At 39.5% G+C, this 21,901-nt stretch overlaps 1 protein-coding gene across 1 annotated transcript in view; it reads right to left on the bottom strand.

Moving 5' to 3' along the window:
- Nucleotides 1–21,901, bottom strand: part of LOC139755481 (FAD-dependent oxidoreductase domain-containing protein 1-like) — a 167,747-nt gene that overhangs the window by 145,607 nt on the left and 239 nt on the right. Inside the window, exons 1-4 of the mRNA XM_071673819.1 lie at nt 21,894–21,901; nt 21,544–21,674; nt 19,880–20,109; nt 18,415–18,531 (exon numbers count right to left, since the gene is read on the bottom strand). The exon at nt 21,894–21,901 is cut by the window's right edge and continues 239 nt beyond it. Of these exons, the coding sequence (XP_071529920.1) occupies nt 18,415–18,531; nt 19,880–20,109; nt 21,544–21,674; nt 21,894–21,901 (486 nt within the window). The remainder of the gene's footprint in view (nt 1–18,414; nt 18,532–19,879; nt 20,110–21,543; nt 21,675–21,893) is intronic.

The following is a 21,901-nucleotide window of genomic DNA, read 5'->3' as shown; positions in this document are numbered from 1 at the left end:
TTGATTGAGAGGGTGAAGGCATGTACAGAGCATCAGACTGGGGAAAAGCAGTGTGGTTTCAGAAGTGGTAGAGGATGTGTGGATCAGGTGTTTGCTTTGAAGAATGTATGTGAGAAATAATTAGAAAAGCAAATGGATTTGTATGTAGTACTTATGGACCTGGAGAAGGCATATGATAAAGTTGATATAGATGCTCTGTTGAAGGTACTAAGAATATATGGTGTGGGAGGCAAGTTGTTAGAAGCAGTGAAAAGTTTTTATCGAGGATGTAAGGCATGTGTACGTGTAGGAAGAGAGGAAAGTGGTTGGTTATCAGTGAATGTAGGTCTGCGGCAGGTGTGTGGGATGTCTCCATGGTTGTTTAATTTGTTTATGGATGGGGTTTTGTTAGGGAGGTAAATGCAAGAGTTTTGGAAAGAGGGGCAAGAATGAAGTCTGTTGGGGATGAGAGAGCTTGGGAAGTGAGTCAGTTGTTGTTCGCTGATGATACAGCGCTGGTGGCTGATTAGTGTGAGTTACTGCAGAAGCTTGTGACTGACTTTCGTAAAGTGTGTGAAAGAAGAAAGTTAAGAGTAAATGTGAATAAGAGCAAGGTTATTAGATACAATAGTGTTGAGGGCCAAGTCAATTGGGAGGTAAGTTTGAATGGAGAAAAACTGGAGGAAGTAAAGTGTTTTAGATATCTGGGAGTGGATCTGGCAGCGGATGGAACCAAGAAAGCGGAAGTGCATCATAGGGTGGGAGAGGGGGCGAAAATCCTGGGAGCCTTGAAGAATGTTTGGAAGTCGAGAACTTTATCTCGGAAAGTAAAAATGGGTATGTTTGAAGGAATAGTGATTCCAACAATGTTGTATGGTTGCGAGGCGTAGGCTATGGATAGAGTTGTGCGCAGGAGTGTGGATGTGCTGGAAATAAGATGTTTGAGGACAATATGTGGTGTGAGGTGGTTTGAACAAGTAAGTAATGTAAGGGTAAGACAGATGTGTGGAAATAAATAGAGCGTGGTTGAGAGAGCAGAAGTGGGTGTTTTGAAGTGGTTTGGCCACATGGAGAGAATGAGTGATGGAAAGATTGACCAAGAGAATATATGTGTCGGAGGTGGACGGAACAAGGAGAAGTGGGAGACCAAATTGGAGGTGGAAAGATGGAGTGAAAAAGATTTTGAGTGATCGGGGCCTGAACATGCAGGAGGGTGAAAGGCGGGCAAGGAATAGAGTGAATTCGATCGATGTGGTATACCTGGGTCGACGTTCTGTCAATGGATTGACACCATTGACACCAAGAAACTTTTAGTTCTCCCTTTTAATAATAATTTCACTTTGCTTCCCATGTTGCTTAAATCCTTTAATGTAAATGTTGCCTTTAGCAACAATAATACTATAAAGAATATCTTAATCAGGAATTCACCAGAAAATTCTCTTTGTTGCATCTATAAAGTTCCTTGTGGAAACTCTGATAAATTTTATGTTGGGAAGACTGGTAACGATCGTTCTGTTAGACTTAAGCAACATAAATATAGTGTAAGAACGGGACAAGAATCAAATGCCTAGTTCAATCATGTTAAAAACTATGATCATTGTATTGACTTGAGTAACGCCATCTCAATTGTTAACTCTAGGTCTATTACCAAGAGAAATATCATTGAATCTTCTATTATTAAATACACAAAGAATTATAATCTTAATATTAGTGATGGTCTGTACAAATTAGATAACTTTATTGTCGATAAGATTTGTAAAATGATAAGTTTATGAACGCTCGTTGTATGTTTTGGACAATCACATGTTTACCAAATGGCGTCCTAGCTTCGTCTCTTCGATGTATATCAACTGACTGTTATATTCCTCTCTTTTGTCTCCCCTGATGATGTGATTATTAAACGAAAGTGCACTTGGGAACTTTTCGTGTTTCATTTTACCCGTGGATTCATAGGAATATCTTGATCACGCGCAAAATTGTGATCCTTTCCAATATATATATATATATATATATATATATATATATATATATATATATATATATATATATATATATATATATATATATATATATATATATATATATATATATATATATATATATATATATATATATATATATAAGTAAATTCTCGATTAATATGGGTAAAAGTGAAAGTTGATGAAGAGAGGTGGGTGATTATTGGTGCTTATGCACCTGGGCATGAGAAGAAAGATCATGAGAGGCAAGTGTTTTGGGAGCAGCTGAATGAGTGTGTTAGTGGTTTTGATGCACGAGACCGGGTTATAGTGATGGGTGATTTGAATGCAAAGGTGAGTTATGTGGCAGTTGAGGGAATAATTGGTATACATGGGGTGTTCAGTGTTGTAAATGGAAAAGGTGAAGAGCTTGTAGATTTATGTGCTGAAAAAGGACTGATGATTGGGAATACCTGGTTTAAAAAGCGAGATATACATAAGTATACTTATGTAAGTAGGAGAGATGGCCAGAGAGCGTTATTGGATTACGTGTTAATTGACAGGCGTGCGAAAGAGAGACTTTTGGATGTTAATGTGCTGAGAGGTGCAACTGGAGGGATGTCTGATCATTATCTTGTGGAGGCTAAGGTGAAGATTTGTATGGGTTTTCAGAAAAGAAGAGTGAATGTTGGGGTGAGGAGGGTGGTGAGAGTAAATGAGCTTGAGAAGGAGACCTGTGTGAGGAAGTACCAGGAGAGACTGAGTACAGAATGGAAAAAGGTGAGAACAATGGAAGAAAGGTGAGTGGGGGAGGAATGGGATGTATTTAGGGAATCAGTGATGGATTGCGCAAAAGATGCTTGTGGCATGAGAAGAGTGGGAGGTGGGTTGATTAGAAAGGGTAGTGAGTGGTGGGATGAAGAAGTAAGAGTATTAGTGAAAGAGAAGAGAGAGGCATTTGGACGATTTTTGCAGGGAAAAAATGCAATTGAGTGGGAGATGTATAAAAGAAAGAGACAGGAGGTCAAGAGAAAGGTTCAAGAGGTGAAAAAAAGGGCAAATGAGAGTTGGGGTGAGAGAGTATCATTAAATTTTAGGGAGAATAAAAAGATGTTCTGGAACGAGGTAAATAAAGTGCGTAAGACAAGGGAGCAAATGGGAACTTCAGTGAAGGGCGCAAATGGGGAGGTGATAACAAGTAGTGGTGATGTGAGAAGGAGATGGAGTGAGTATTTCGAAGGTTTGTTGAATGTGTTTGATGATAGAGTGGCAGATATAGGGTGTTTTGGTCGAGGTGGTGTGCAAAGTGAAAGGGTTAGGGAAAATGATTTGGTAAACAGAGAAGAGGTAGTGAAAGCTTTGCGGAAGATGAAAGCCGGCAAGGCAGCAGGTTTGGATGGTATTGCAGTGGAATTTATTAAAAAAGGGGGTGACTGTATTGTTGACTGGTTGGTAAGGTTATTTAATGTATGTATGACTCATGGTGAGGTGCCTGAGGATTGGCGGAATGCGTGCATAGTGCCATTGTACAAAGGCAAAGGGGATAAGAGTGAGTGCTCAAATTACAGAGGTATAAGTTTGTTGAGTATTCCTGGTAAATTATATGGGAGGGTATTGATTGAGAGGGTGAAGGCATGTACAGAGCATCAGATTGGGGAAGAGCAGTGTGGTTTCAGAAGTGGTAGAGGATGTGTGGATCAGGTGTTTGCTGTGAAGAATGTATGTGAGAAATACTTAGAAAAGCAAATGGATTTGTATGTAGCATTTATGGATGTGGCGAAGGCATATGATAGAGTTGATAGAGATGCTCTGTGGAAGGTATTAAGAATATATGGTGTGGGAGGAAAGTTGTTAGAAGCAGTGAAAAGTTTTTATCGAGGATGTAAGGCATGTGTACGTGTAGGAAGAGAGGAAAGTGATTGGTTCTCAGTGAATGTAGGTTTGCGGCAGGGGTGTGTGATGTCTCCATGGTTGTTTAATTTGTTTATGGATGGGGTTGTTAGGGAGGTAAATGCAAGAGTTTTGGAAAGAGGGGCAAGTATGAAGTCTGTTGAGGATGAGAGAGCTTGGGAAGTGAGTCAGTTGTTGTTCGCTGATGACACAGCGCTGGTGGCTGATTCATGTGAGAAACTGCAGAAGCTGGTGACTGAGTTTGGTTAAGTGTGTGGAAGAAGAAAGTTAAGAGTAAATGTGAATAAGAGCAAGGTTATTAGGTACAGTAGGGTTGAGGGTCAAGTCAATTGGGAGGTGAGTTTGAATGGAGAAAAACTGGAGGAAGTGAAGTGTTTTAGATATCTGGGAGTGGACCTGGCAGCGGATGGAACCATGGAAGCGGAAGTGGATCATAGGGTGGGGGAGGGGGCGAAAATTCTGGGGGCCTTGAAGAATGTGTGGAAGTCGAGAACATTATCTCGGAAAGCAAAAATGGGTATGTTTGAGGGAATAGTGGTTCCAACAATGTTGTATGGTTACGAGGCGTGGGCTATGGATGGAGTTGTGCGCAGGAGGATGGATGTGCTGGAAATGAGATGTTTGAGGACAATGTGTGGTGTGAGGTGGTTTGATCGAGTGAGTAACGTAAGGGTAAGAGAGGTGTGTGGAAATAAAAAGAGCGTGGTTGAGAGAGCAGAGGAGGGTGTTTTGAAGTGGTTTGGGCACATGGAGAGGATGAGTGAGGAAAGATTGACCAAGAGGATATATGTGTCGGAGGTGGAGGGAACAAGGAGAAGAGGGAGACCAAATTGGAGGTGGAAAGATGGAGTGAAAAGGATTTTGTGTGATCGGGGCCTGAACATGCAGGAGGGTGAAAGGAGGGCAAGGAACAGAGTGAATTGGAGCGATGTGGTATACCGGGGCTGACGTGCTGTCAGTGGATTGAATCAAGGCATGTGAAGCTTCTGGGGTGGGCCATGGAAAGCTGTGTAGGTATGTATATTTGCGTGTGTGGACGTATGTATATACATGTGTATGGGGGGGGTTGGGCCATTTCTTTCGTCTGTTTCCTTGCGCTACCTCGCAAACGCGGGACACAGTGACAAAGTATAAAAAAAAAGAAAAAAAAAAATATATATATATATATATATATATATATATATATATATATATATATATATATATATATATATATATATATATATATATATATATATATATATATATATATATATATATATATATATATATATATATATATATATATATATATATATATATATATATATATATATATAGAGGGGGTGACTGTATTGTTGACTGGTTGGTAAGGTTATTTAATGTATGTATGACTCATGGTGAGGTGCCTGAGGATTGGCGGAATGCCTGCATAGTGCCATTGTACAAAGGCAAAGGGGATAAGAGTGAGTGCTCAAATTACAGAGGTATAAGTTTGTTGAGTATTCCTGGTAAATTATATGGGAGGATATTGATTGAGAGGGTGAAGGCATGTACAGAGCATCAGATTGGGGAAGAGCAGTGTGGTTTCAGAAGTGGTAGAGGATGTGTGGATCAGGTGTTTGCTTTGAAGAATGTATGTGAGAAATACTTAGAAAAACAAATGGATTTGTATGTAGCATTTATGCATCTGGAGAAGGCATATGATAGAGTTGATAGAGATGCTCTGTGGAAGGTATTAAGAATATATGGTGTGGGAAGCAAGGTGTTAGAAGCAGTGAAAAGTTTTTATCGAGGATGTAAGGCATGTGTACGTGTAGGAAGAGAGGAAAGTGATTGGTTCTCAGTGAATGTAGGTTTGCGGCAGGTGTGTGTGATGTCTCCATGGCTGTCTAATTTGTTTATGGATGGGGTTGTTAGGGAGGTGAATCCAAGAGTTTTGGAAAGAGGGGCAAGTATGAAGTCTGTTGGGGATGAGAGAGCTTGGGATGTGAGTCAGTTGTTGTTCGCTGATGATACAGCGCTGGTGGCTGATTCATGTGAGAAACTGCAGAAGCTGGTGACTGAGTTTGGTAAAGTGTGTGAAAGAAGAAAGTTAAGAGTAAATGTGAATAAGAGCAAGGTTATTAGGTACAGTAGGGTTGAGGGTCAAGTCAATTGGGAGGTGAGTTTGAATGGAGAAAAACTGGAGGAAGTGAAGTGTTTTAGATATCTGGGAGTGGATATGGCAGCGGATGGAACCATGGAAGCGTAAGTGGATCATAGGGTGGGGGAGGGGGCGAAAATTCTGGGAGCCTTGAAGAATGTGTGGAAGTCGAGAACATTATCTCGGAAAGCAAAAATGGGTATGTTTGAAGGAATAGTGGTTCCAACAATGTTGTATGGTTGCGAGGCGTGGGCTATGGATAGAGTTGTGCGCAGGAGGATGGATGTGCTGGAAATGAGATGTTTGAGGACAATGTGTGGTGTGAGGTGGTTTGATCGAGTAAGTAACGTAAGGGTAAGAGAGATGTGTGGAAATAAAAAGAGCGTGGTTGAGAGAGCAGAAGAGGGTGTTTTGAAATGGTTTGCGCACATGGAGAGAATGAGTGAGGAAAGATTGACCAAGAGGATATATGTGTCGGAGGTGGAGGGAACGAGGAGAAGAGGGAGACCAAATTAGAGGTGGAAAGATGGAGTGAAAAAGATTTTGTGTGATCGGGGCCTGAACATGCAGGAGGGTGAAAGGAGGGCAAGGAATAGAGTGAATTGGAGCGATGTGGTATACCGGGGTTGACGTGCTGTCAGTGGATTGAACCAAGGCATGTGAAGCGTCTGGGGTGAACCATGGAAAGCTGTGTAGGTATGAATATTTGCGTGTGTGGACGTATGTATATACATGTGTATGGGGGTGGGTTGGGCCATTTCTTTCGTCTGTTTCCTTGCGCTACCTCGCAAACGCGGGAGACAGCGACAAAGCAAAAAAAAAAAAAAATATATATATATATATATATATATATATATATATATATATATATATATATATATATATATATATATATATATATATATATATATATATATATATAAACAAAGGACGTAAGGGGAGTGGGAAAGAAATGGGATATATTTAGGGAACAAATGATGCTTTGCACAAAAGATGCTTGTGGCATGAGAAGCTTGGGAGGTGGGCAGATTAGAAAGAGTAGTGAGAGGTGGGATGAATAGGTAAGATTATTAGTGAAAGAGAAGAGAGAGGCATTTGAACGATTTTTGCAGGGAAATATTGCAAATGACTTGAAGATGTGTAAAAGTAAGAGACAGGAGGTCAAGAGAAAGGTTCAAGAGGTGAAAAAGAGGCCACATGAGAGTTGGGGTGAGAGAGTATCATTAATTTTTAGGGAGAATAAAGAGATGTTTTAAAAAGAGGTAAATAAAGTGCGTAAGACAAGAGAACAAATGGGAACAATGATGAAGGGGGCTAATGGGGAGGTGATAACAAGTAGCGGTGATGTGAGAAAGAGATGGAGTAAGTATTTTGAAGGTTTGTTGAATGTATCACTTGATAGAGTGGCAGATGTAGGTTGTTTTGGTCGAAGCGGTGTGCAAAGTGGGAGGATTGGGGAGAATGATCTGGTAAACAGAGAAGAAGTAGTGAAAGGTTTGCGGAAGATGATAGCCAGGAAGGCAGCGGGTTTGGATGGTATTGCAGTGGAGTTTGTTAATAACCTTGCTCTTATTTACATTTACTCTCACTTTTCTTCTTTCACACACTTTACCAAACTCAGTCACCACCTTCTGCAGTTTCTCACACGAATCAGCCACCAGCGCTGTATCATCAGCGAACAACAACTGACTCACTTCTTCAGCTCTCTCATCCACAACATACTGCATACTTGTCCCTCTTTCCAAGACTCTTGCATTCACCTCCCTTACAACCCTATCCATAAACAAATTAAACAACCATGGAGACATCCCGCGCCCCGTCCAAAAACCAACATATAGTGAGAACCAATCACTTTCCTCTCTTCCTACACGTACACATCCTTACATCCTCGATAAAAACTTTTAACTGCTTCGAAAAACTTGCCTCCCACACCATATATTCTTAATACCTTCCACAGAGCAACTTGATCAACTCTATCATATGCCTACTCCAGATCCGTAAATGCTACATACAAACCCATTTGCTTTTCTAAGTATTTCTCACATACATTTTTCAAAGCAAAAACCTGATCCAAACATCCCCTACCACTTCTGAAACCACACTGCTCTTCCTCAATCTGATACTCTGTAAATGCCTTCACCCTCTCAATCAATACCCTACCATATCATTTCCCAATACTCAACAAACGTGTACCCCTGTAATTTGAGCACTCACTTTTATCCTCTTTGCCTTTGTACAATGGCACTCTGCAAGCATCCCGCCAATCCTCAGGCACTTCACAATGATTCATACAAACAATGAATAACGTTACAAACCAGTCAACAATACAGTCACCACCTTTTCTAATAAATTCCACTGCAATACCATCCAAACCCGCTGCCTTGCCAGCGTTCATCTTCCGCAAAGCTTTTACTACCTCTTCTCTGTTTACCAAATCATTCTCCTTAACCTTCTCAATTTGCACACCACCTCGAACAAAACACTCTATATCTAGAACTGTATCATCAAACTCATTCAAAAAACCATCAAAATACTCATTCCATCTCCTTCTCACATCACCCGTACTTGTTATCCCCTACCCATTAGCCCCCTTCACTGAAGTTCCCATTTGTTCCCTTGTTTGTTTGCACTTTATTTACAACCTTACAAAACATCTTTTTATTCTCACTAAACTTCAATGATACTCTCTCACCCCAACTCTCATTTACCCTCTTTTTCAACTCGTACAATTTTCTCTTGACCTCTGCCTCTTTCTCTTATACATCTCCCACTCATTTGCAATATTTCCCTGCAAAAATCGTCCAAATGCCTCTTCTTCTCTTTCACTAATAACCTTACATCTTCATCCCACCACTCACTACCCTTTCTAATCTGCCCACCTCCCACGCTTCTCATGCCACAACCATCTTTTGAGCAAGCCATCACTGCTTCCCTAAATACATTCCATTCCTCACCCACTCCCCGTAGGTCCTTTCTTCCTCACACAAGTCACCTTCCCAGGCTCACTTCCTCTCATCACTCTCTTCACCCCAACATTCTCTTTTTTTCTGAAAACCTGTAAAAATCCTCTCCTCCGCCTCCACAAAATAATGATCAGACATTCCTCCATTTGTACCTCTCAGAATATCAATATCAAAAAGTCTCTCTTTCACGCGTCTATCAATTAACACGTAATCCAATGACGTTCTCTGGCCATCTCTCCTACTTACATACGTATCCTTATGTATATATCTCTTTATATAAATAAATGTATATATATATATATATATATATATATATATATATATATATATATATATATATATATATATATATATATATATATATATATATATATATATATATATATATATATATATATATATATATATATATATATATTTATATATATATATATATATATATATATATATATATATATATATATATATATATATATATATATATATATATATATATATATATATATATATATATGGCCATCTCTCCTACTTACATACGTATCCTTATGTATATATCTCTTTATATATATAAATAAATATATATATATATATATATATATATATATATATATATATATATATATATATATATATATATATATATATATATATATATATATATATATATTTGCTTTGTAGCTGTCTCCCGCGTTTGCGAGGTAGCGCAAGGAAACAGACGAAAGAAATGGCCTAACCCACCCCCATACACATGTATATACATACGTCCACACACACGCAAATATACATACCTACACAGCTTTCCATGGTTTACCCCAGACGCTTCACATGCCTTGATTCAATCCACTGACAGCACGTCAACCCCGGTATACCACATCGCTCCAATTCACTCTATTCCTTGCCCTCCTTTCACCCTCCTGCATGTTCAGGCCCCGATCACACAAAATCTTTTTCACTCCATCTTTCCACCTCCAATTTGGTCTCCCTCTTCTCCTCGTTCCCTCCACTTCCGACACATATATCCTCTTGGTCAATCTTTCCTCACTCATTCTCTCCATGTGACCAAACCATTTCAAAACACCCTCTTCTGCTCTCTTAACCACGCTCTTTTTATTTCCACACATCTCTCTTACCCTTACGTTACTTACTCGATCAAACCACCTCACACCACACATTGTCCTCAAACATCTCATTTCCAGCACATCCATCCTCCTGCGCACAACTCTATCCATAGTCCACGCCTCGCAACCATACAACATTGTTGGAACCACTATTCCTTCAAACATACCAATTTTTGCTTTCCGAGATAATGTTCTCGACTTCCACACATTCTTCAAGGCTCCCAGAATTTTCGCCCCCTCCCCCACCCTATGATCCACTTCCGCTTCCATGGTTCCATCCGCTGCCAGATCCACTCCCAGATATCTAAAACACTTCACTTCCTCCAGTTTTTCTCCATTCAAACTCACCTCCCAATTGACTTGACCCTCAACCCTACTGTACCTAATAACCTTGCTCTTATTCACATTTACTCTTAACTTTCTTCTTTCACACACTTTACCAAACTCAGTCACCAGCTTCTGCAGTTTCTCACATGAATCAGCCACCAGCGCTGTATCATCAGCGAACAACAACTGACTCACTTCCCAAGCTCTCTCATCCCCAACAGACTTCATACTTGCCCCTCTTTCCAAAACTCTTGCATTCACCTCCCTAACAACCCCATCCATAAACAAATTAAACAACCATGGAGACATCACACACCCCTGCCGCAAACCTACATTCACTGAGAACCAATCACTTTCCTCTCTTCCTACACGTACACATGCCTTACATCCTCGAGTATTTTGAAGGTTTGTTGAATGTGTTTGATGATAGAGTGGCAGATATAGGGTGTTTTGGTCGAAGTGGTGTGCAAAGTGCGAGGGTTAGGGAAAATGATTTGGTAAACAGAGAAGAGGTAGTAAAAGCCTTTGCGGAAGATGAAAGCCGGCAAGGCAGCAGGTTTGGATGGTATTGAAGTGGAATTTATTAAAAAAGGGGGTGACTGTATTGTTGACTGGTTGGTAAGGTTATTTAATGTATGTATGACTCATGGTGAGGTGCCTGAGGATTGGCGGAATGCGTGCATAGTGCCGTTGTACAAAGGAAAAGGGGATAAGAGTGAGTGCTCAAATTACAGAGGTATAAGTTGGTTTAGTATTCCTGGCAAATTATATGGGAGGGTATTGATTGAGAGGGTGAAGGCATGTACAGAGCATCAGATTGTGGAAGAGCAGTGTGGTTTCAGAAGTGGTAGAGGATGTGTGGATCAGGTGTTTGCTTTGAAAAATGTATGTGAGAAATACTTAGAAAAACAAATGGATATGTATGTAGCATTTATGGATCTGGAGAAGGCATATGATAGAGTTGATAGAGATGCTCTGTGGAAGGTATTAAGAATATATGGTGTGGGAGGCAAGTTGTTAGAAGCAGTGAAAAGTTTTATATATATATATATATATATATATATATATATATATATATATATATATATATATATATATATATATATATATATATATATATATATATATATATATATATATACATATATATATATATATATATATATATATATATGAGTCATACATACATGTATGTATGACTCATGGTGAGGTGCCTGAGGATTGGCGGAATGCGTGCATAGTGCCATTGTACAAAGGCAAAGGGGATAAGAGTGAGTGCTCAAATTACAGAGGTATAAGTTTGTTGAGTATTCCTGGTAAATTATATGGGAGGGTATTGATTGAGAGGGTGAAGGCATGTACAGAGCATCAGATTGGGGAAGAGCAGTGCGGTTTCAGAAGTGGTAGAGGATGTGTGGATCAGGTGTTTGCTTTGAAGAATGTATGTGAGAAATACTTAGAAAAGCAAATGGATTTGTATGTAGCATTTATGGATCTGGAGAAGGCATATGATAGAGTTGATAGAGATGCTCTGTGGAAGGTATTAAGAATATATGGTGTGGGAGGCAAGTTGTTAGAAGCAGTGAAAAGTTTTTATCGAGGATGTAAGGCATGTGTACGTGTAGGAAGAGAGGAAAGTGATTGGTTCTCAGTGAATGTAGGTTTGCGGCAGGGGTGTGTGATGTCTCCATGGTTGTTTAATTTGTTTATGGATGGGGTTATTAGGGAGGTAAATGGAAGAGTCCTGGAAAGAGGGGCAAGTATGAAGTCTGTTGGGGATGAGAGAGCTTGGGAAGTGAGTCAGTTGTTGTTCGCTGATGATACAGCGCTGGTGGCTGATTCATGTGAGAAACTGCAGAAGCTGGTGACTGAGTTTGGTAAAGTGTGTGGAAGAAGAAAGTTAAGAGTAAATGTGAATAAGAGCAAGGTTATTAGGTACAGTAGGGGTGAGGGTCAAGTCAATTGGGAGGTGAGTTTGAATGGAGAAAAACTGGAGGAAGTGAAGTGTTTTAGATATCTGGGAGTGGATCTGTCAGCGGATGGAACCATGGAAGCGGAAGTGGATCATAGGGTGGGGGAGGGGGCGAAAATTTTGGGAGCCTTGAAAAATGTGTGGAAGTCGAGAACATTATCTCGGAAAGCAAAAATGGGTATGTTTGAAGGAATAGTGGTTCCAACAATGTTGTATGGTTGCGAGGCGTGGGCTATGGATAGAGATGTGCGCAGGAGGATGGATGTGCTGGAAATGAGATGTTTGAGGAAAATGTGTGGTGTGAGGTGGTTTGATCGAGTAAGTAACGTAAGGGTAAGAGAGATGTGTGGAAATAAAAAGAGCGTGGTTGAGAGAGCAGAAGAGGGTGTTTTGAAATGGTTTGGGCACATGGAGAGAATGAGTGAGGAAAGATTGACCAAGAGGATATATGTGTCGGAGGTGGAGGGAACGAGGAGAAGAGGGAGACCAAATTGGAGGTGGAAAGATGGAGTGAAAAAGATTTTGTGTGATCGGGGCCTGAACATGCAGGAGGGTGAAAGGAGGGCAAGGAATAGAGTGAATTGGAGCGATGTGGTATACAGGGGTTGACGTGCTGTCAGTGGATTGAATCAAGGCATGTGAAGCGTCTGGGGTAAACCATGGAAAGCTGTGTAGGTATGTATATTTGCGTGTGTGGACGTGTGTATGTACATGTGTATGGGGGGGGGGTTGGGCCATTTCTTTCGTCTGTTTCCTTGCGCTACCTCGCAAACGCGGGAGACAGCGACAAAGTATAAAAAAAAAAAAAAAAAAATATATATATATATATATATATATATATATATATATATATATATATATATATATATATATATATATATATATATATATATGTTCTGGAAGGAGGTAAATAGGGTGCGTAAGACAAGGGAGCAAATGGGAACTTCAGTGAAGGGCGTAAATGGGGAGGTGATAACAAGTAGTGGTGATGTGAGAAGGAGATGGAATGAGTATTTTGAAGGTTTGTTGAATGTGTCTGATGACAGAGTGGCAGATATAGGGTGTTTGGGTCGAGGTGGTGTGCAAAGTGAGAGGGTTAGGGAAAATGATTTGGTAAACAGAGAAGAGGTAGTAAAAGCTTTGCGGAAGATGAAAGCCGGCAAGGCAGCAGGTTTGGATGGTATTGCACTGGAATTTATTCAAAAAGGGGGTGACTGTATTGTTGACTGGTTGGTAAGGTTATTTAATGTATGTATGACTCATGGTGAGGTGCCTGAGGATTGGCGGAATGCGTGCATAGTGCCATTGTACAAAGGCAAAGGGGATAAGAGTGAGTGCTCAAATTACAGAGGTATAAGTTTGTTGAGTATTCCTGGTAAATTATATGGGAGGGTGTTGATTGAGAGGGTGAAGGCATGTACAGAGCATCAGATTGGGGAAGAGCAGTGTGGTTTCAGAAGTGGTAGAGGATGTGTGGATCAGGTGTTTGCTTTGAAGAATGTATGTGAGAAATACTTAGAAAAGCAAATGGATTTGTATGTAGCATTTATGGATCTGTAGAAGGCATATGATAGAGTTGATAGAGATGCTCTGTGGAAGGTATTAAGAATATATGGTGTGGGAGGCAAGTTGTTAGAAGCAGTGAAAAGTTTTTATCGAGTGTGTAAGGCATGTGTACGTGTAGGAAGAGAGGAAAGTGATTGGTTTTCAGTGAATGTAGGTTTGCGGCAGGGGTGTGTGATGTCTCCATGGTTGTTTATTTTGTTTAGGGATGGGGTTGTTAGGGAGGTGAATGCAAGATTTTTGGAAAGAGGGGCAAGTATGAAGTCTGTTGGGGATGAGAGAGCTTGGGAAGTGAGTCAGTTGTTGTTCGCTGATGATACAGCGCTGGTGGCTGATTCATGTGAGAAACTGCAGAAGCTGGTGACTGAGTTTGGTAAAGTGTGTGAAAAAAGAAAGTTAAGAGTAAATGTGAATAAGACCAAGGTTAATAGGTACAGTAGGGTTGAGGGTCAAGTCAATTGGGAGGTAAGTTTGAATGGAGAAAAACTGGAGGAAGTAAAGTGTTTTAGATATCTGGGAGTGGATCTGGCAGCGGAAGGAACCATGGAAGCGGAAGTGAATCATAAGGTGGGGGAGGGGGCGAAAATTCTGGGAGCCTTGAAGAATGTGTGGAAGTCGAGATCATTATCTCGGAAAGCAAAAATGGGTATGCTTGAAGAAATAGTGGTTCCAACAATGTTGTATGGTTGCGAGGCGTTGGCTATGGATAGAGTTGTGCGCAAGAAGGTGGATGTGCTGGAAATGAGATGTTTGAGGACAATGTGTGGTGTGAGGTGGTTTGATCGAGTAAGTAACGTAAGGGTAAGAGAGATGTGTGGAAATAAAAAGAGCGTGGTTGAGAGAGCAGAAGAGGGTGTTTTGAAATAGTTTGGGCACATGGAGAGAATGAGTGAGGAGAGATTGACCAAGAGGATATATGTGTCGGAGGTGGAGGGAACGAGGAGAAGTGGGAGACCAAATTGGAGGTGGAAAGATGGCGTGAAAAAGATTTTGTGTGATCGGGGCCTGAACATGCAGGAGGGTGAAAGGAGGGCAAGGAATAGAGTGAATTGGATCGATGTGGTATACCGGGGTTGACGTGCTGTCAGTGGATTGATTCAGGGCATGTGAAGCGTCTGGGGTAAACCATGGAAAGCTGTGTAGGTATGTATATTTGCGTGTGTGAATGTATGTATATACATGTGTATGGGGGTGGGTTGGGCCATTTATTTCGTCTGTTTCCTTGCGCTACCTCGCAAACGCGGAAGACAGCGACAAAGGAAAAAAAAAAAAAAAAAAATATATATATATATATATATATATATATATATATATATATATATATATATATATAAGTGTTCTGGACTTTCTCCTTTCGTTGCTGCTATCTCCAGTTCGTTAATCAAGGCCCACCAACTGAAGTTACGGTTTGGAATTCTTGGGAAATGCCTTGATGAACAAGTGATGCCAAGATCTGTCCTACATCAACGATTGTTGCAGCTGTCTGGTTGACCATATCATCAATTCCAAAACATCATTTTAAAGAAACACATTGAATTAAAGTAACGTTAAATGAAGGAGGCTTTTTTTATTACAAGAGAGAAGAAACGTGCCTTTCAAATATCAAAAACGACATCTTGGAAAAATCTTATGTTGGACTATTGCTATGATAGATTAAGGAATAACGCAATAGGCTACAAATGACATAAAATTGTAAGATGGACCATCTTTTTATAAACAGCGACTGGATTAAGAACACAAACCCCCTTTTGTGATAAACCTGTCTAATAAACAACTAGATAAGGATTCCATGTGTGCTCTAACAGGGAAGCCAGTTGTGTTGATTCCACAAAGTTTTTTGTAATTTACAGAAATAGAGTAATTTAACTAATGATGAAATTAATATCTGTAAGGGGTTTGTGTATGCCATTTTGTCAAAACCAATGGAAACTAATTGCCCTAAAAGATTTATAAGAGCTATTAACACCTTAAAAAACGAAAAGGATATATATATTACTAAAGCAGACAAGGCTAGCACTGTTGTGATTTTAGAACAAAAGTAACTACCTATCTAAGATGAATGATCTTTTAAATGATGACACAACATATTCTAAACTCAGTAGAAATCCCTTAGAAGCAGTTAATTCCCATTTCAATAAAGAAATGAAGTTGTTGTTGAAAGGTAATAGTTCTCTTATCAAAAGTTTGTCATCTTTGTCCCCTTCATTGCCATATATGTGTGGACTTATCAAAACACATAAACAGATATTTCCAACAAGACCTTTAGTGAGTTTGGTAGGCTCCATCACATATAAATTGTCAAAATGGTTAGTTTCTTTATTAAGCCCTTTAGTGGATAAGGTATCAAATTCTAATATCATGAACAATGTAGATTTAGTCAACAAGGTAAACAATATCAATGTTAATTTTGATTTCAAACTAGTTAGCTTTGATGTTTCCTCACTTTTTCACAAAAGTCCAGTTGATGCTCTCTTAGAACATTCACTTGATGTCTTGGATAATATTCATTTACCTGTTTCAAAGTCTGTTTTCAATGAACTGACAAAATTGTGTATAAAAGACTATGTACTTCAATTCAATGCAGATTATTATGCTCAAAAATTTAGTATGGCAATTGGTAACCTTCTTTCACCTGTACTAAGTAATCTTTATATAGAATTTTTTGAAAGAAAATTACTAAAGGATGTTTTACCTTCTAATGTAATTTGGTTTAGGTATGTAGATGACGTTCTTTGTGTTTGGCCAACAAATGAAAATTTACAAATATTTCTCCCCTTTCTTAACAATTTAGTACCTTCCATCAAATTTACTGTAGAAAATAAAAATAATGGTATGTTACCATTTTTAGATTGCATGATCCATAGACAAGACAAGGAAACAAGTTTAAGTTTAGCATATACAGGAAATCTGCCAATGTATGCTCATATATCCATTATCACTCATCTCAACATGACAGGGTTAAATTATCATCATTTCAATATATGTTCCTTATTGGATTACGTATTTGCAGTCACAGTTTATTGATGATGAGTTTGAGAAGATATATTCTATTAGATCTAAGTTAAAGTACCCTAGATCTTTCATTGATAAATCCCTTAAGTTAGCAAAGAAATAATTTTATAGAATTGAGCCCAAACCTCCCATTGACACCAAGAATCTTTTAGTTCTCCCTTTTGATAATAATTTTATTTACTTCCCATGTTGCTTAAATCCTTTAATGTAGATGTTGCCTTCAGCAACAATAATACTATAAAGAATATCTTAATCAGGAATTCACCAGAAATTCTCCTGGATGCATTTATAAAGTGCCATGCGGAACTTGTGATAAATTCTATGTTGGGCAGGCTGGTAAGGATCTTTCTGTTAGACTTAAGCAACGTAAATATTATATAAGAACGGGGCAAGAATCAAATGCCTTGATTAATCACGTTAAAAACAATGGTCATTGTATTGACTTTAGTAATGCCGTCGCAGTTATTAACTCTAACTCTATTACCACGAGAAATATCATTGAATCTTCTATTATCAAATACACAAAGAATCATAATCTTAATATTAGTGATGGTGTATACAAATTAGATAACCTCATTTTTGATAAGATTTGTAAAATGATAAGTTTATGATACACTCGTTGTCTGTCTTGGAGAATGGCATGTTTACCTAATGGCGTCCTAGCTACGTCTCTTTGTTGTATATCAACTGACTGTTATATTTCTCTCTTGTGTTCTTCCCTGATGATGTGATTATTACACGAAAGTGCGCTTGGGAACTCATTGTGTTTCATATATATACTAATCATTTAGATCCCAACATCGCTGATGATTAGGCTACCGAGAACAGCAGCCTGCCAGCAACCATACCATACCACTCACAGTGAGCCTGTAGGAGCAGACAGGCCGTCACGCTCTGATCCCGAGGACGCTGTAAATCGACTTACGGTTATCTCAGTTATGGCTATAAGTTAGGACATGTAATGCTCATATGTAAATCAATGTAAAAAAGAAAAATGCGTTTGCGCGCCGGAAAATTGAAACCGTGCCACAGAGAACGGCACGCGACCAACGTAACCACTTGACCTCCGATGAGCTTTAACTTGTTAATATGTAACTATTATACAGGCCTTGTAAGTCGTTGGGTAGGGATGGGAAGTAAGCTGTTAGCTGATAATACAGCAGTGGTGGTAGATTCGAGTGAGACACTACAGAAATTGGTGTCTGAACTTGGGAAGGCATGTGAAGGAAAAAAGTTGAGAGTAGATGTACATAAAAGCAAGATTATTAGGTCTAGCAGTAGAGGTAGGCAGGTTCGTGGGGTGTGAGTCTGGATAACTGGTATTCACGATCCTTAGATTGTGGCAACATAGATATAATATTACTGTACATGGCACTCATCAACCATGAGAATTGTCACTATAAGAATGAGACTTGTGTCAGTATCGTTCATTTTTATCTTTAGGTGTTACAACAATAAAACTGAGGGTATTGTACGTGATACTTACAATCCTTCATTACCGTAGTCGCCGATGATGCCAGCGACGACCTTCCCCAACCGTAACCAAGGGAACCTTTGTTGCAGCTGACGGGACCACAACCACTCAACCTTAGCGCCCAGGCTCCTGTATCACACAGAACCTCTTATTTTCACGATCTTTTATTGGGAAAGTTACAAGTTCTGCATCACACGTACCTTTATACTCCCAAGCACGTCCTTTAGCTCCTTCATATTGACCCAGCCAAATAACATTCCCTCCTACAGAACTCCTCCGCCACCACTTTGGGTTTGCCATCCAGCAACGTTTAGGCGTATTTACCCTTGCTGCGGCCTCACTGAATTTGCTGGAAGTCACGAGTAATCCTCTTAGTACAAAGCATTTATTTACGCTTCCTGAGATCATGCAAAATTCATCTCTTCATAAGAATGGGTTACTTTTCTGTGTCATAATCTGGGTAAACTTGAGCAAATGTCTAATACATACTAAACCCTAAAGATTCAGTCATTGCAAAGCATTGCATACTCAATTATGTTAAATCGAATTCTGAGCTAGCGCAAGTTAACCGTCCGTTAAGTCATTGCCATGTCAAAATTCATTAAATATCAGTAAGATTACGTTGAGAACTAAATCTACACTTCATTGATCGACAGACATAATCAAAATTAACAGACAATGATAGCAGTATAACACGAGAGGTGGACCGTGATCACTTGAGAGTGTAAATGAAGTAGAAATAACAACATCGACAGACACAAAAGTTATTATCAGATAAACATAGCAAAACTAACCGAGATGATAAAACTAAACATTCAAAGAAACCTTTACATCTAATGTAACATATAGGATCAGAAAAAGAGCCAAGAAATCTATAACGAAGTTTCATGAGAGTGACCTTGAGAGAACTCAGAGCGTCCTCAGTACAGACGCTCCTTCACAGACGATAACCAGACTGTAAAGGGTACAAATATTCTAATGATTATATTCAAATGCTGACGTTAAGGTGGCGATAAGCTGGTGACCAATTACATCATAAGATGCGCATAAACACTCGTAAAAGCAGAAAAATATGCATAATAAAATAAAAGAGACGACTTATAAGATTAGAAATTAGTTATGATGACAATAACATCAGGCACAAACGGTTACAAAGGTTTCTATTAACCAGCTCGTCAGTAAAGCTACAAATATGACATCGACAATACAGGATTAGACACTTCTGACTGTATATTTCTATGATGTCTCTGAACAAAACTGGCTCATGCAGCTTTAAGCTTCTACTTGCTAAATACGGTTTTCACTACATGCAACTTTAAGTGATTCATCATTCCACAAGCAGCTGAGCGTATCTCATTTACGACAAGAGACTTTACTTATCTATGACCCCTCCAACCAACTTCAAATCCTGGATATCGTTTTACTTCACTATCAATTGTTATGAAGTATTGACAGTCAAAACCACTCTTGACTTTACGTTTGCAGTTTGAAGTTTTCCTGCATCTGCTTCAGTCCTTCCTCATGGGTGACGAAGAGGTATCCCTGGGGTGTGAACTGAACGTCTACAGGATCACTGCCCTCCACAGACAACAGCTCAGGCACCTGTCGTAGGAACCGTCTCGAGTACATCGACAGTTGTATGTTCTCCGCCACACTGAACTGCTCTCGGATGTTTCCCAGGGACAGCACTGTCGACGCTGTCTTATACTGTAACATGGATGATTGGATTGAAATAACCTGTGCATCCTGTATCAATGCAGCTGACTAATGTATTGAAGGCCAAGCGTGACTTGTGGGGGAAAATATCCAAGTTTTTTTTTGGACAAACTACTACACTATAAAGGTAACCAGTTTAATATGTGCATGGACTACTTATCCAACATGCGTGCACTTTTGAAACGTTGTCACGTTATCCAATAGTGCAGAGAGAGAGAGAGAGAGAGAGAGAGAGAGAGAGAGAGAGAGAGAGAGAGAGAGAGAGAGAGATTATAGATTGGGACGACGCCAAACCGTAGTCTGACAATCTAACTCTGACCTTGTGAGCTCTTTAAGCTCGTCTCGCCCAGGGGCGCGCACTGACCTTCGTTCCGTATCATATTCATTTAACCTTTTACTCATGAATCAGTTTGTAATAAATAAACGAACCCATCATTAATTCGTGTCTTTAAACTACGTTACAATTGCTTTGTAGATACGCAATACTTTCGATTACGTGTAGTAGGAGAAGCCCAAATGAGATCCATCAGTGAGTTTTTTTACGTTGGAGGCGCCAATCATGGACAAAAGTCCACATCAAGGCCGGGCCTTAATTGAAATAGTGAGAATATTGAAGGGAAAGAGAAGAGACAAAGAAAAATATTTACAGATTTTGGAGGAAGTGAAAAACCTATCATTTAGAATGTGCCAGGTCAAAGTGATTAGAAAAGACATGAGAAATTAGAGAGTTCCAAGTCTTGGAGGTGCAGGGAAAGAAAGAGCTTTCAAAACGGCCCACCCTTGAATTGCCAATGGCCACACAGTAATCGTGTGACACAGCAACTTTCCAAGTATTGTGGGGGTACACAAGCAGCCAGCTCTCGGGAGCAAAAACCAACGTTGCGGTGTAGGTGCAAGGAGGTCAAGTTTGGAAGTGATGTGGTGGTCAAGTTAGAGGGGAAATAATGACCATAAACACTTAACCTCTGATCGCACGCTTAGAGATGGATATTTTCTTTGCTATCAAATGCAGAAATCTTGAAGCATTTATTTTTTGTCTATATGTCTTTAATGAAAGGAATGATAGAAAGATGATAAAAACAATACCAGTGTCTCATATACAATATATCAGTGTCTCCTCCATTACTGATTCATCATGATGACACCTGATGTTTGTAACATATTGTTATATTCTTCCTTCAATTTACTGTCTATCATCCTCATTTTCCCCATTTTCTTATTGAATTTACTGTCTTCTGTTGACTGCATCATTTGATAATGATTTCCTTTTTGAAAGCCAACATCTTCATATGTTTCCGCCCTTTATACCCTAACTTATTCATAAACTCTCACACACACGACTGGGAGGCTATAAAGGTAAACGATGACTAAAACAGAAGTAATACTGGAATTTTTCGTGCTAGTGAAACCAATGTGAACACTTACGGTTGAGTCTTGTTCAACGACGATCACACTAAGATCCTCCCGAGCTCGCTCCTTCAGATGGTAGGCCACGGATGATCCGACAGCTCCGCCTCCCACCACCAGCACGTCGCAGGCGTTCGGCCAAGCCCGCTCTGAGACCACACAGTCATGGGGTTAGCGTAAATTATCTTCACATTACATACAGAGAGAGAGAGAGAGAGAGAGAGAGAGAGCTTGCTCTCTACAAGTAGGAATTTGCCTAGTCACAAATTATGGCAGCCTGGGGTTCAGGACCTTTTTCACCATATGACTTACAAGAAAATCTATTGTTTCATTTTTGGTTGAAGGTTCGAGATAAGTTTCATTCTCACCATCAGAG

Source organism: Panulirus ornatus, chromosome 19 (genome assembly GCF_036320965.1).
Source record: "Panulirus ornatus isolate Po-2019 chromosome 19, ASM3632096v1, whole genome shotgun sequence".
Lineage (NCBI taxonomy): Eukaryota > Metazoa > Arthropoda > Malacostraca > Decapoda > Palinuridae > Panulirus > Panulirus ornatus.
Note: the sequence above shows the minus strand (reverse complement) of the source record. Positions and strands in the feature narration are given on the sequence as shown.